At 32.5% G+C, this 16,251-nt stretch overlaps 1 protein-coding gene across 1 annotated transcript; it reads right to left on the minus strand.

Moving 5' to 3' along the window:
• Positions 1 to 3,899: 3,899 nt before the first annotated feature.
• On the minus strand, positions 3,900 to 8,340 carry LOC131075373 (protein DETOXIFICATION 16). The gene is made up of 9 exons (XM_058012206.2): positions 7,872 to 8,340; positions 6,742 to 7,286; positions 6,437 to 6,523; positions 6,238 to 6,294; positions 5,893 to 6,131; positions 5,660 to 5,778; positions 4,715 to 4,801; positions 4,426 to 4,491; positions 3,900 to 4,243 (listed from the first exon to the last, which is right to left on the minus strand). The coding sequence occupies exons 1-9, from the start codon at positions 8,172 to 8,174 to the stop codon at positions 4,238 to 4,240; spliced, it is 1,509 nt and encodes a 502-aa protein (XP_057868189.2). The 5' UTR covers positions 8,175 to 8,340; the 3' UTR covers positions 3,900 to 4,237.
• Between the last annotated feature and the right edge of the window lie 7,911 nt (positions 8,341 to 16,251).

The following is a 16,251-nucleotide window of genomic DNA, read 5'->3' on the forward strand; positions in this document are numbered from 1 at the left end:
GAGAATTCAAAACTGAAGGGCTTCCTGGAAAAGTGAGATCATGGTGACTATGCAAAAGTTAACCACTATGTCTCCCAAATAGTAACTGTAGTTTGTAAGTAGTCAATGAATGAAGACATGCAATATCCTCAACTAATGGAAAAATAATGGGTTAAAATTTTGTCCAAGTTTTTGTTATTTCTTAGTCTGTAATTTAACCCTTCCTCCTTGGTTACCACTATTATTTTTATAAAGTAAAGATGTTTATTATGTATCAGAGGAGTATAATATACTCTAGGAATTGATTTCTTCAAGCACCAATTCAAGTGGTTGTATGTAACTAAAATAAGGTAAATGCAGACCTCTTGTAGCTATGGAGAACAATGGAGGATGTCTATTGAGAAGAGCATCATAGACACATTTGTTACCAATTGAGTACAATGTTTAAATTAGCATGTTGTTGTAACAATCAATTTGATGTCATAAGAAAGAGTGGCCATAAGCCACACACTCGAATCCAATCGTTGTATTTTGTTTTTAAATCATAAGAACAATTTATATATCTTTAAGGTAATTTATTAATCAATTTAAAGCTATATAGGCTACAATATATGCATGATTCAAATAATGATAAGAAATACTACTATTATCATTATCTCAATAATTAGATTAGCTTCGAAGCATTTGTGAGCATTTTGTTCCTTCACTGGAAGATTGGGAAGCAAGGCCCACTCTCAAAGCACTGGTGACTAGATTTATTTTTTTGTTTCATTTATGAGTGTGCAAGGTATGTTTTATGTGTTGTGAGATTAAATTTGATATATAACAGTTCACTAATTAAATTAGCATGTGATTAATCTGGATTGGTAAAGTTGTAGATTAATTACACTTCTTTATTTTAACTATTAATGGTAGTTCGCACGACCAAAATTACTTTGCGATAGTTCCTATAGCTAGAGTTATCTTATGGCAATTCCTATAGCCATTGAAGTTTCAATTCATATCAATTCACAATGTTTTAAATAGATTTAAAGAATGGATTTTTAATATTTAGAATTTATTTATTGAAGTTGCATTTCATCAAGCTCATCTTACTACTCTCAACCCTTGAGTAAACTGCCATTATGCCTTTCACAAATTTTATGCCATGGATTGACATAGGGTGAACTTAACCAAAAATTAAAAATCAAGCCACTGTCCAAGCATAGCACTAATAAAAGAATCTTCAATGTTGTCCCAACAAAAAGATCCAAGGTATTATATTTAGCATGATACCTCACCATATCATCCTCTTTTATGGGTGTATAGTTTTTTCTTCTTCCAAGATTTTTTCTCATGTCCTTTCAAAAATTTGGCTCTAAATGTCTTTAGGATTAGGTTAAATAAAGTCTTGTCATTTGTTGAATTAGTTCCTTTTGCATAATTTGGAGTAGATTCCCCAATACTCAATTGTTGATTCCTTTCTTTCAAAGCCTCACAATCTTTATCATGGAGTCCCTCAAAGTGGATTTAAATTCTCTATCCAAGTCTCTGTTTTTAGTCCTAACGACCTCCCAAAAATGGGATTCCTCATTTCTAGCACCCATAGCTTATTCTTTTATCTTTTCATTTGCAAGTACTTGATTTCCCTATCACATTTTTGCATGAACCTACATCACCACACACCCCCAAGCTTTTAGAAAAGGTGGATCTGATACCATTATAATGTACTTTTCCAAAATTTTCAATAGAAATAATATATTTGCAATATAACTTATGATTTTCAGCAAGTTATATTAAAACATGAACAATTGATCATACTCAAATAACACCAATAACTAGCTAGATAACCCTCTTGTTGTTAGGGGCAAGCTTTGTGATTGTGACCCACCTCCACATATTGCTAGTTTCATAACTCTTGTTTCTTAGTAGTTTATTTCTTCTTCTTCTTCTTGTTATCTCTTTAGATATGTTCATTTAAGGTAGACTTTTCCCCACCCCTAGCCTCCTCACCCTTCCCACTTCTTCCCTTGCCATCACTATTCCATTCAGGGCAACTAAGATTAAGTACCTTGTGTAGGCTTTGAGTGTGATTTATTCTAACCACCTTTTTTGTGTGGATATTGTGTTATATACCTCTTAATACACTTTAGTATATACAATAGTAATTCATAAAAAAATATTTATTCCAATTTATTATAATTATCTTCTTCGATTTATTAAACAAGGTTATTGGTTCAAAACATATAGTTAGACTTGTTTACATTGTTCACAAACTAAACCAAGGTATACCTTTCCTTGTATCTATTCTTGTAGCCATCTTAAACTTGACACACCTTAGTAGCATTTGGCGAGGCAATAAAAATCCATGCAATTTGTACAATCCATTATAAAATAATTAATCAATCGTTAATATTTACACAAACACTTCAACCATAATTGAAATAATAATATTAAATACATCCATATAAATGGACCATTAAACAAGGCTTACAAGTCTAATTTTACATCAAGATTATAATTCAAACGGGACAACAATTAGAGATAGGGGAGGAGCACTAGTAGTTGAGCACCCTAACTTTGCGCTTCTCAAAATCCTAAGTAGAAATTTCAAATCACTCCCAATTTTTTACAGTAGCTTACTTGGCAAGTCCCCTTCTTATAACTAAGCTTTCAGCACCACATCATTAAGTATGGTGCCACATCAGCATGCTTTTTGCCAAAGTGTCCAAAACAGCCCCCCAAAAAAGTGAGAACAATAGGCGTGCAAAAGAGGCCCCAATAGTTGTGCAACTGATATGGCATCACCTGATTGGTTACTTTTTACAATATTAGTACATTTCCTAACAGCTATTGGTACATTTCTTAACAAAAATTGATATTTTATGTTTCAAACAATAGGTTTTATTTGTTCAATTTTTGGAACAAAAGGTATCAACAACCCTCAAAACAATTGGTACATGCTCAACTACTGGTGCTCTTCCCCTATTACAAGATGGATAGTTGAGAACTGACCCTACTAAAAAAAATTGAAGCCATTTTAAAATGGCTCATGCCTTTCAATGTGAGAGAGACATGAAACTTGGCAGATGTAATTTAGTAGAACATCAAATCTTTCTCTACTATTTCATATCAATGCCTATAAATTCTATAACAGGTGGTAATACTTCTACTTGGAATTAAAGATAACAAAATAAATTTGTTGACTTGATTCATAACATAAGTGAAAAACTAATGCGAGCTTATATAACTCGGATTGGATGTGGTTGAGTATGATTTGGATTGCTACAATCTAGAGTGTCTTAAAGAGATGGATTGTGAATAAGAAGTGTTCTAAGAAAGATGTAGAGGTTGTATAGAGGTTCAAGTATTTTGTTCATGTAAATAATATCTATGAAGACATCAACAATATAGTCAACATGTAATAGTTCAAAAATAATGATGAGAGATAAAATTCTGTTTGATGAGGTTTTCTATTTATTTATGTTTCTATTCATTTAAGTATTTTCAAGTCAAATGCTATTTTGTTCTCTATTGATTGTATTTTGCTCGTCTATAAATTGTATTTTCATTTACTAGAAATTTCGCTTGAAAATGTGAATCTAAAGACATAAGGACTGATTCTTCTTAATTTGCATAAGAAATAACATTTAATTTCTCTAAATTTTAGCATTGTTTATGTTATGCAGATATCTTCCTCTTTTTTAATTGATCAAAGCTAAGAGGTCAGAATTAAGAGACTTTGGCCCATCCCAAAGGATTTTGAACACAACACCTCAAGTGTCCAAACTATAATAACTTGCAGTTACACCACATTCTACTTTAAACACTCTATCTTAAATATATTATAGTGTATTAATTTTGATTGCATCTTCAAATTTATTTTTATAATAAAAAAATCTATTACGTATAATTTTACTAATTAAAAAATACTACTAATGAAAAATCAAAATCGAATTTTACTAATAGAAAATCAAATTATTGGTTTATGATACAAAATATATATAATAAGATTGCCAATACTCAAGAAATTAAGAAATAATTTCTTGAGGTGGTTAATGGTACATAATAACATCTTAAAGAAGAATTACATCAGAATTTCCAACAGAAATGCTCGACATTCACTTGCAACCACTCTGCAAAAATGATTGCCACTTTTTCCAACTTCATGAGCATATTAAACAAATTAAGAAAAATGGCATTGCTGTTACATTTTAGAGCTCAAGGTAGCCAAGAAATCAAGGTGAAGTTTGAAAATTGACTACAAAACTTGTCACTGTCATTCCTGTTTGATGACAAACGTTCATTAGACACATCAACTGATTTTACTACAAGAATCATAGCATTTTTTCATAATATGTTTTTTTCCCATTTCTTTTATCTCACAGAATTTTTTTTTTTCTTAATGTGTAAGGATTTTTCCAAAAAAACCAGCCTTCTCTTAAAAACAGAACAAAAAGCACATACCTTTATCATGTCATCAGTAACCTCAGGTAATACTGATGTATATACTCTTTCTCTTGCATTCCTTCCCTGGCAATAAGACAACCAACGTTGTGAGTAAACAGAATAGTATTTCTATTCAAAGCAAGCATTCATTCTCATTGTCAAATCAATGAAGATGATAGATTTAGTATATCTGTCCTATACACCATGATTGCTCCAAAATGGATAGAATTCATTTTATATAAACCAATAATTGCTGGAATTTTTAAGTCCATCCTTTAGAATGGATAGACTCATTGGAGCTACTCACTTGTTGTTCCCAGTCTGTATATAAAGTTATCAGGAGTAGTAAAATTGTTTGTACAAAAAGGCCACAGACAATTCCAAGCCAGAGTCCCTGAAATATCCAAAAGAAAAATGGTATAAGCAACAAATTAAAATGTTAAAACATGGTATTTTTCTAAACACTAGCATTTTGCTTCTATTCTTTCTAAGAGGAAACATTTGAACAAGTCTGTTTTATATTTATTATTTCGGCAATTGCATTATGATTTTATATGTCGTAATACAGCTAAGTCAAGGTTGTGATGGAAAATAATTTGTGTGAAACATAGTCAACAATCATGTGGCAGGGAAGTCTAGCTTTATTCTTAAAAATGTGTTATTGACTATTTATAATACAGCCAAATCAAGTTTGTGTGAAACATAATAAAAAATTATGTGACAATAAAGTCTAGAGTCTCTAGACAATAATATATAATATGAAAATAATTTGCCTGAAGCATAAATCTAGACAATAAGATATACTATGAAGTTAGCTTTAATCTCAATGGCAACGAAGTCTAGACAATTGACATAACATGAAGTTAGCTTTATTCTCAGTGACAATGAAGTCTAGACAATTAGACATAATATGAAATTAGCTTTATTTGTAATTTCACTAAACAATTTTAACCGATTATCATTCTCACTTTAATTTTGACTGCTTCATAGCAGGCCTTATAACAGGGAAAATAATTTATATTCTCACTGCCGCTGAGAATGGTCTAGCCAATTGAACACTAGAACTAGAATTTCAATAACTGTTTTGCTTTCAGAATCCAGGGTTTTGTATCATTTGTCTGTCAAAAATCTTCTTCTGACAGGTAAGATGGACTTGATTTTTTTTAATCAAAGTTTGCATCTATAACTTAAGCATTGAAAACATGAATTTCAGAGCTATGTAATTCAAATTAATGAGGAAAGTGTAACACACCCTGCCACCAACATGCAGTACAAAGGCCAAAATGACAGCTACAGGAATGGCAACTATGTAGTATGCCCCAAGATTAACATAAGCACCCACTTTTTGCCACCCACATCCTCTAGCAATGCCTGAAAAATTATTTTCAAAAACCATTAATTAAACAGAAAGTTTGTTCACGCCATCACGACTTAAGTAGAATATGTTTGTAGCTCCAAATATGACAATCGAGGGTATATCTGAACCTGAAAGAGTGCATTGGATTGCATCCAAAATTGAACCGGCTGCCAGCAGAGGGATCATGCTTGCAACATAATCAACGACTTCCTTTTCATTACTGAAAGCATAGCCCCAAACATTTCGTATAGAGAATAAAAGACATCCTACCATGGCTGCCTCCATGATTGTCATACAGAGCACTACATACACTGCCAAGCGGGCAGCTTGTGAGCGTCCAGCTCCCAATTCATTTGAAACTCGTGTACTGCCATGCAAACATTATGAAAGTGTCTAGCTCCTAGTACATTGTTTTTCACTTGAATGGGTTAAATGGCTAATAGTTTTAGTCGTTAGCGGTAAAATGTATTAACCTTGCAGCAGCAGCAAGACCAGAGGGAAACATAAATGCTAGAGCAATAGTGTTAAGGCTGCAAAATAACAAAACTAGCTCAGATGACAACAAATCAGAGGCAATAAAATGCCCTTATTAAGATTCATTCATAACTGAAACTCTCATATTACTTGTTAAGATTTGTTCATAACTAAAACTCTCATATAAAACATACATACCTGATTGACAGAACTGATGTCTCAAGTTTTGGATTGGCCAACAGACCTGACAAGAGAATAAGCATTTCAAAGGACCAATTCTCCAAGCTGTGACAACCATGGAAACAAAATAAGTTTAAAAAAGCATTCTGGTATAATCTACCATGCATTATTAACAATTTGTATGATGAACAAAAACGGATCTGTTCTGTTTGCTAAATTGTTTCTCACATGCTATGAAATTTGAATATTCAGAAGGGATAATAGGAAGTAGTACACAGATAACTGGGACCAAATCTTGCGGCTATGAGATTAAAGTAGTATACCAGATCATCAGTGAAGATGGAATAGCAAGCTTGAGGAAATCTATGATACCATGCAAAGCCTCCCTTGTAAAGGACGTCCATGTCCTCTTGCATGCGGGTGAAATTTTAATATATAGTAAAACAAGTGCTACGTTGACCCAGTTGGAAATGCTGTTTGCCAATGCAGCCCCTTTATTACCTAATCCAGATTTATATACCAGAGCCCAGCAGATGGGAACATGGAAACACAAAGTAATTGCAGAGCATAGCATCAGGGGAAAGACAATACTTTGTGTCTGGAGATATCTTGTAAGAGGTAGAAGAGCTGAATAAGCAAACAGACTGGGAATCATCCATCTGGCAAATTCCCCTGCTTCAAAAGATATTAAAGGGTCCTGCCCACACGCAGTTAGAATGTTACCCATATATGCCCACACTACAGCCACTGGTATGCTTACACAAAATAGAACGAAAATTGCTCTCTGCAGATGAATCCCAAGCAGACGGTATTGCTTTGCTCCGTAGGCCTGTCCACATAGTGTTTCCAATGCACTTCCCATTCCCGCCTGTCAAAAATGAAGAGAAAAACAGTTGGTCTTAGATGCAACACTACATCCATGGCTTCTACACAAACATAAATCTTCACTTTTCTGAATTGTGCAACCCATTAAAAAACCTTTGAAATCAAGTATTGTTGATATTAGATTTCCACTGATAATGGAATCGAATTTTTTTTATGAATAATTCACATACATTCTGAAACAACCACTATCAGCAAGTATTGTGCTTCATAAACTAGTTCTTATTGTGAAAAATCTACTGGATTGCACGATCAAAAGAGTTATTAAATATGGGTTGCAGGAGATGGCTTATCTATAAAACATGGCAGTTTGACGTCTTATGATTCTACCCTTTATAAGAGCAAGTCGCTAGGTCAAGTTTTATGGAATCATGTATGTTAGGTCTCAGTGCAACTAATAATTTAAGGAAAACAGTCCGGATTGTCAGATAATTCTTTTAATTTTTCAACCTTTCTAAAGCATTTTCCTTTTTGGGGAATTTAACAAGGAAGAAAATCTGAGAAAGCTATTCAAATTATTAACCCTTACAAATAAAAGGAAACCAAAGCAAAAAGAGGTTTTTTATTCTACCAGCAGAGTGAAGCCAGAGACATTTGCAAAGGAAGTAGCAATAGATGCACTAGAGAGAGCCAGCTCCCCTAAATGCCCCACCAGCATAACAGATATCATCCGCAAGCTATATCGTAACAAGTTCACAGACACCATGGGCCCTGCTATCCAGCATTGTTTCTTTACTTCCTCCCATACTAGACCTCCACTGCACTTCCATTCATTCTGCTCACCTCTGTATACAACTGCTTCCTCCTTGGCTATAAGTGGCTCCAGCACATCATTCTCATGCCCATGGCCATGAATTGAATCATTTCTCTCCATGGTTGATCGAATGGCAGAATTACAGCTGTACGTTTATACCATAATACTCCTGAATCGCATATCTGTAGAAGATGAGAAAAAACAACAGAAATCTTCCACAGTACCAACAGTACAAAGTGTATAAAGGTATGCCCAAATACACTCTGTAACAGGGCGCCTTTAAAATATCTGATCTCAAGACGACAAAAACAAATAGGAGTACGTGTATGGTCAAGATTGGGGGTTTGAATGATTGGTTTACTATTATTTTTATCTTGAAAATTCATATATAAAAAGTCCAAAGATATCATTATGAAGACACTATTTTATTTATTATTCTATTTTAAAAATTGTTATATCGTAATTAATATAAATTTTTTATTATTATATGATCATAATATTATATTTTTATATTTCTATTAAATTCTTTACAAATCAATTTTTTTTTTTATAAAATTAAAAAATTATTGCTGGGAAATATGGTGATGTACACCTTGCATAATAATATTTATAATTGTAATATTTTATATGTAAAAATTCTTTTGGAATATTATGGGGCCACACTCATGTTATATGGTAACGTTACAATATTATATTGTAATTATTTAATTTTGGAGAAAGATATTTCAAAAATGAAAAACTTAGTACCCAATATTAAATGAGGGGTCAAATGGTATTGTGAGCACATGGTTTTGTGCTATGTTGTTTTACTTTACCATTAGTTGTTTTTGTGTGAGCTTGTGTCTATAAAGGCAAGCACATGTTTAGAAGTTAAAATTCTTGTGGTAAGGTTAGCAAGCACATGTTTAGAAGTTAAAATTCTTGTGGTAAGGTTAGTAAGCACATGCAATACAAGTGCAAGCTAATAATTTTACTCATCCACAAGTTATTCTTAATTGTTGGGGCAATGGACCTTATATGGTTGTTAGAATTCCACTAACCTATACTTGGTTTACTAGCAAAGTCCAAGTTGTAGGCACCTAGATGATGCTAAGGTCAAATCTTCTTCAATACAAAAAGGAAAAAAAAAACCTCCAACAAAAGTTAATCTTCTTTTCAAGGGTATCATTATAGGCATAGTCGTAATATTTGAGAGCATGATTGCATGGTTTTTATCCACCTCAACACAAATCTCTAAGTCAAAATGCTCATAGTTGGTCTCAACATTATTTTCCACCTTCTACCTCCTCTTAGCCTTATGGAAAGGGTGCTCTTGATTAGTGAAATATAGCAATATTTTTTCTTGCCTAACTTTGGTGGGAATGAAACTCAAACACCAAATAGAGAAAAACATAATGAAGAAGGCGACATTTCAAGTTGGGAGCCAATTATATATAGCCAAGACCCTCATGATGTTAGGGGCAAGCTTGTTAATTATGACCCACCTACACATCTTCTTGGTTCACTCTTGTTTCTTAGTAGTTCATTTTCTTCTCGTTGTTGTTGTTATCTCTTTTGATATGTTTATTTAAGGTAGGTTGTCTCCCACTTCCCCACACCCCTAGCCTCCTCACCCTTCCCACTTCTTCCCTTGCCACTACTATTCTATTTGAGACAACTAGGATCAAGTACCTTGTGTAGACTTTGGGTGCAATTTATTCTAACCTCCATTTCTAGTGGATATGATGTTATATACATTTTTTATACAAAGTAGTATATACAACACTACTTCATAAAAAAAATTATTCCAATTTATTATAATTATCTTTTTTGATTTATTAAACAAGGTCATAGGGTTAGACATGTTTGCATTGTTCACAAACTAAACCAAGTTATACCTTCTCTTGTATCTCTTCTTGTAGCCATCATAAACTTGACACACCTTAGTAGCATCTGGTGACACAATAAAAACCCATGAAATTTGTGCAATCCATTTTCAAATAATTAATCAATTGTTAATTACACCTAAGGCATATTACACTCATATAATGGATGCAACACCGCCCATGAATAAAAAACTAGAAGCATTTAATTTGGCATGTTTGTGACACTTAAATGCATAAAAAACAAATAAAAAAATGAAACAATATCCTCTCAACTACCACTAACTCCGAGTTTAACTAATCAATCAATTATGTCTATCTCCACCATGCAATCAATTATCTTTGAAATGATCTCAATCTGAAATTATAATAATCATATAATGATATGATAATATAATAATAATTTAGTCTTAAGAGATTATTTTTCTTTGCTCAAGAGTTTAATAGAAATATAAGAATATAATATCTTAATAATAATTTAATATTAATTGCAATATCATAATATAATAATAATTTAATTGTGATTACAATATAATTATATAATAATTTAAGTAGAATATGATATCTTTTGCCGTACTTTACCTATATTCCTCTAAAGATAGGTATGCTAGTATTTATTCAACACTTCGATCATATAACCTTACCATTAAAATAACATTTACAAGTCTAATTTTACATCAAGATTATAATTCAAATAAGACAACAATTAGAGATATTACAAGATGGATAGTTGAGAACTAACCCTACTAAAAAAATGGAAGCCATTTTAAAATGGCTCATGCCTTCCAATGTGTGAGAGACATGAAACTTTGTAGATGAAATTTAGTATAATTTAAAGAACATCAAATATTTCTCTACTATTTTATATTAATGCCTATAAGTTGTATAAAAAGTGGTACGATTCTACATAGAATAAAAGACAACAAAATACATTTGTTGTCTTGATTCATAAGATAAGTAAAAAACCAATGCTAACTTATATAAGTTGGATTGAATACTTGGTTGAGTATGATTTGGATTGCTACAGCCTAGAGTGTCTTAAATAGTTTGATGCCCTTGCTTTGTTCTTCTTCTGCTTTGAATAAATTTTAACCCCTCCTTTATTTTGATAGTAAACATGTAATAGCTCACAAATAATGGCATGAGGTAAATTTTTTGCTTATAAAGTTTTCTCTTTATTTAAGTTTTGTCAAGTCAAATGTAATTTTATTCTCTATTAATTATGTTTTTTTGCTCGTCTATAAATTGTATTTTCATTTACTAGAAAGTTCACTAGACAATGTGAATCTAAAAATATAAGGATTGGTTCTTCCTTCATTTGCATAAGAAATAACATCTTATTTATCTAAATTTTAGCTTTGTTTATGTTATGCAAATATCTTTTTTTTTAATAAATCAAAGCTAAGAGGTTAGAATTAGGGTACTTTGCCCCATCACTAAAGAAGTTTGAACACAACACCTCAAGTGCCCAAAATGCAGTAATGTATTGCTACACCACACCCAATTCTACTTTAAACACTCTTTATGTTAAATGCATTTATAGTGTGATATTGATTTATTTTTCACTAAAAGAGGGGTAAAATTTTATTCAACATAAAGAGAATTACAAAGCAAGAAGGTCAAAAGCCCAACAAATAATAGAACATTAAATAATCTGTCTGCATCAACTAACTGCTCCAACATGTGAGACAATTTCAAAGCTAATTGTCCCCTATCCACAATATTCCACCCTTCCCTTTGATTAAAAATCCATTTGTCCAGGCAATCAGCTACTCCATTTCGTTCCCTAGGAATGTGAGTAAAAATAACCGATTCCAAAGAACTACACAACCTTGAAATTTGTCTAATAACTAGCACTAAGTGCCAATTAACATCATCAAATCATTACTCAGAGTCACCATGTAATATCTTTAAATGGGGATAATAGGAAAAGATGACAAATTCTACAAACTAGGGCACAACATTCTAAAAAAATTATTTGCATGTAGAAAACCTCAATTACATTCACATGTATTATGTCAAAATTAGATCTAAATTTACAAACTAAAGAAATAGTTTTTCAGATTATTTTCTTAGTCTAGAAACATACAACAACAACCTTAATATTTGCCTAAAAAAAATTAGTATTGGAATACAACTTCCCTTACATTTTTTGAGATTAAATTGAGATAGATATGCGGATTTTAATACCCAACTTGCCCAAAAGTCTATTGTCCACAAACAAAAATAAATTATAGGGTTTAAATATACTAAACATGCAAATTTGTCCTTGAAATGATGACCAAGTTATAATGCCCAAAATGAGGGTTTCAAACCCTAATGCAATCAATTACAATAGCCCTAAAATGTAGCTCCAAACTGAAGTGCTCAGGTTTGCTACAAAACCGGCTAGGATTTGTTTCTCCGTATGGTGAAAATGTCTTCCAACAACTCACAAATTACCTTCAGATAATTACACTCCAATATTGAGGCAAAGTCGTAATTAAACTATGATAACAAGCATCAAAATTGTTGCTCAAAGGATGGTGAACAATTTTGCCCCAAATCTAAAAATGAAATCAAACCCTAAGCTCCACAAAATCACCCAATTTTTCCTCTAAGGCAAGTCGCCTCCCCTTCTACAATATGGTGCTCCAAATCTAGGGTGAAACCATAGGCAAATAATAGCCCAACTCGCCAAATGAAGAAGCCCTAATATTTTATCTTCAAATTTGATGTAGAATTTTTGCTCTTTTCACTGGTCAATCAACAATGAAGCACAAGTAGATCCCCGTCAAAGAACCTCCAATGGATGAGTTAGGTTTCTGTCTAACTCATCAAATTCACAAGGGTTTTCATCCTTGGAATGAAGCTAAAACCAAGTTACAACCAACAAGAAAAAAATTCAAAAAAGAAATAAACTCCATTATGCCTCCAAAATGAAGATGAAGTCCTTATAAAGACCTTGTGGAAGTTTCTAGAGAAAAAGGAAACATTTACTATTTTTAATTTTTTTTTTTACTTCCATCAATTGATGCCCCATGAAGGAAAACAAATTTAATTTTTATTTTTAATTTCTTTTTGCCCACTTCATATCTAAAAAGTCATTTTTATAATATTTTACTTTTTAATAAAAAGTAATATTTCACTTTTTTATAAACAAAGTGACTTGCACATCTCCTTAGCCATTTTATTGAATTATTTTATTAGTTCACGCCGATGACAAAAACTAACGCATCCGTTGGATGCAATTTAGTTTTTCGTCTCGTCTAATGAGCGGTAAGAATTTTGAGAGGTTGAACGCTGGAGCAAATCAGTTAAAATATTTGATTAAATGCAATTAATAATAGGAAAAAGTATACGTCCAAAAACTTTAGGAATGCAATAAATCAAAATAATTAAATGCGTATGGAATTTGATGCATTTTCTGAAACTTCACAGATAAGACAACTTTCTGAAAATTATCTCCTTTCTAAGAGGTGTGGCTTTCTAACCAAACTCTAAGCGCTACTTTATGCTGCCCATTAGTAATGATTATTAATTAGGTCGTTATCGTTGCCTTTGGTAGGTGATTCACCTTTTGATTTATTTTATTTATATTTCTCTTAAGGGTATATTAAACAATAAAACATTAAAAAATAAATATTAATATTAATTAATATTAAATTTTGAGTATTCAATAATAAATATCAATAAAATGTTAATGATATATATTTAATAAATATTTTTAAAATAATATTTAACAAATAAAACAGTAATAATAAGTATTAATAATTATTAATTAGAAAATAATATTTAATAAATAAATATTTGACAATTTCAAATAATTTATAATAATTACTTTATTTAAGCTATATATATATCACAATCACATGACATTTAAATCAATTATTCAATAATATTTTATTAAGGATCTCCCACTATTTTCTCTTTTATCGAAATGATTCAACCACAAACTTCCTATTAATTATAGGTTCTAAGAAATTATGTTTAAACTATTTTTGTGCTTCACATTTACTATTCAATGGTAATGACTTCAGTAGGGAAAAGCTTACGAATTAGAATTTAGGCTTACTTTTTATTTAATTGTTTTATATTATTAGAATTATAATTAATAAAAAAATTATTAAATTTTCAAAATAAAATAAATATGAATTAAGTTTGTTATTATTATTATTATTTTAATGGTAAGAGTTATCATTAAAGGGGATAGCACCCTTATATTAATTTCCAAAAAAGTTTTACAAAAAGGCTTCAAGCCTAATAGCAAGACCACCGTTAATCTATCTACCTATCTAACCCCTGTATACCAATTTTGAACAGACACATACTAACTATCCAACCCCATATGCTACTATGCCACCTAACCCACCTCTGCATATATATTTCGACTAATTGGACAATACATCAAGGATAGAGTCAGTCCAAATCCTGATCAACACTAAGCCCCGCCATTAAGAGTTTGCAAAATGACCCCCACAAACTCTCCAACATTGATTATTGTTTATGTTGCTCCAACCTAGAACCACCAAGTTTCAGAGTTTGTGACTCTGCGGAAAGGAGCCATATCCCCATTCAGTACAACACACCTGAAGACTTCCCAAGCATTTTCTCCAAATGTTCTCATCATCTCTTTTAATTCCTCCCTCTCCAAACGCCTGCGTTCTACCCTGTTTCTCTTACTGTCATCGGACTCATCACTCCCTTCATCCTCACTCTCCTCCTCTTCATCCTTAGAATCTGTGGGCAGGAATACGTCCGGCTGGAAGTATGTCTTCAGGATACTAATCCATACGTTCTTCAGCAAGCTTAAAATGGAGTCGACGATGTGGTTTCTATTGAGAGTCTTAACAAAGCCGCACAATCGCTCCACGACTCTCTCCCTGGATTCGATGACGTCCACTAATGGCATAAGAACAACTTCATAGATAATGGAGTCGCACCAGTGGCGGTCGAAGTTGAGTCTAATCCCCACCAGACCTTTAATCGCCTCATATGCACACTCCTCTGAGATAAACAAATTGCAGAGTTGGGCGTCAAGTGTTTCCTCGCAATTCATGCACCCGATATTGCCGAAGTATGCCATAGTCCAAGATAGTAACCAACTCTCTTACTCCTAGAAATCTGCTCAACACTCAACTTGATCAGGTCATGAGGCCGAGCCTTGGGGGCAGCCAGTTACTATTATTATTAACTTAAATAATAAATTTAATTTAAAATTTAAAATAATGGTATGTTTACCAATTTGTTTTAATATTAAGTTTAATTATATATTTATAATAAAATAAATGGTGAGTTATAATTAATAGTATTTAAATATAGTTAAAATACTACAATTCAAAAATATTAATCAGAAATTAGATTTATAATTAAGTTTATTGTTATAATTTATTACTAAAATTTAAATTATGTAGACTAAGTTATAATTATAATTATATTATTAATAATTATTTTCAAATTCAAATAATTGGGCGTGGACTAAAAAGACAGAGTGAATTTTCGGCGGCTGATGTAGGCATCTTTGCTGGATCTCCGTACGCAGCGTGTGGTGGTGGAGGAGGTTTCCCTCCTCCACGTGGTTTGAACTCCCTTCGCTCTCTCCCTTTGCTTTATGTTTTGCTATTAACTCGAATTTACTCCGGCCATTATGTCCTTTGAGTCAAATGGTGCCCATATGACATCTTCTCCCCTTGCTTCTTCCCAACCCATTCTGCAAAACAAAAATTCTTTTAGCGAAGTTGTTTCTAGGGCTTCCTCTGCCATCCCTAAGAGTGTGAAGTTCGTTGCCGCCAATGGAGATGGAGTGTTACCAGAAGGTATGGACCTTGGTTTCAACCCGAACTCTGTCTCCATTTCCCCTAACGAATCGATGGCTCATGAAATAGCGTTAGAAAAAACTAGACTTAAAAATACTACCATCTTTTTTGCCTGTGTTGATGTTGATAAATGTCCTCCTCAGAAATTCATGGATGATTGGTTCCATAACTACTAAAATTTGAAGCTAGGTTTTTGAATTTCCTTTCGTAGACAGATTCAAAAAGGGCTCTTTGTGATTTTCTTTAACAATCATGAAACATAGGTTGAAATTGTTAAAAGAATGTATTGGAATGTTGGAAAAACAACCTTTCATGCCCTAGGTTGGACATCGGATGCAATCTCTGATGAAATTTTAGCTCTCTCAAGCCCTCGATAGGTTTTGGTCTGAAACATTCCTCCTTTCCTCTGGCGGTTTATCCCTCAGTTGGTTGAACCAATTGGTAGGATCATCCACATGGATGACTCTTCTAGGCTCGTGTCGCATCTTGATGCTAGAATCCTTATTTCTATTAAGCCTGGTACTGACATTCCAAAGGCCC

This window comes from Cryptomeria japonica, chromosome 2 (assembly GCF_030272615.1).
Source record: "Cryptomeria japonica chromosome 2, Sugi_1.0, whole genome shotgun sequence".
Classification (NCBI taxonomy): Eukaryota; Viridiplantae; Streptophyta; class Pinopsida; order Cupressales; family Cupressaceae; genus Cryptomeria; species Cryptomeria japonica.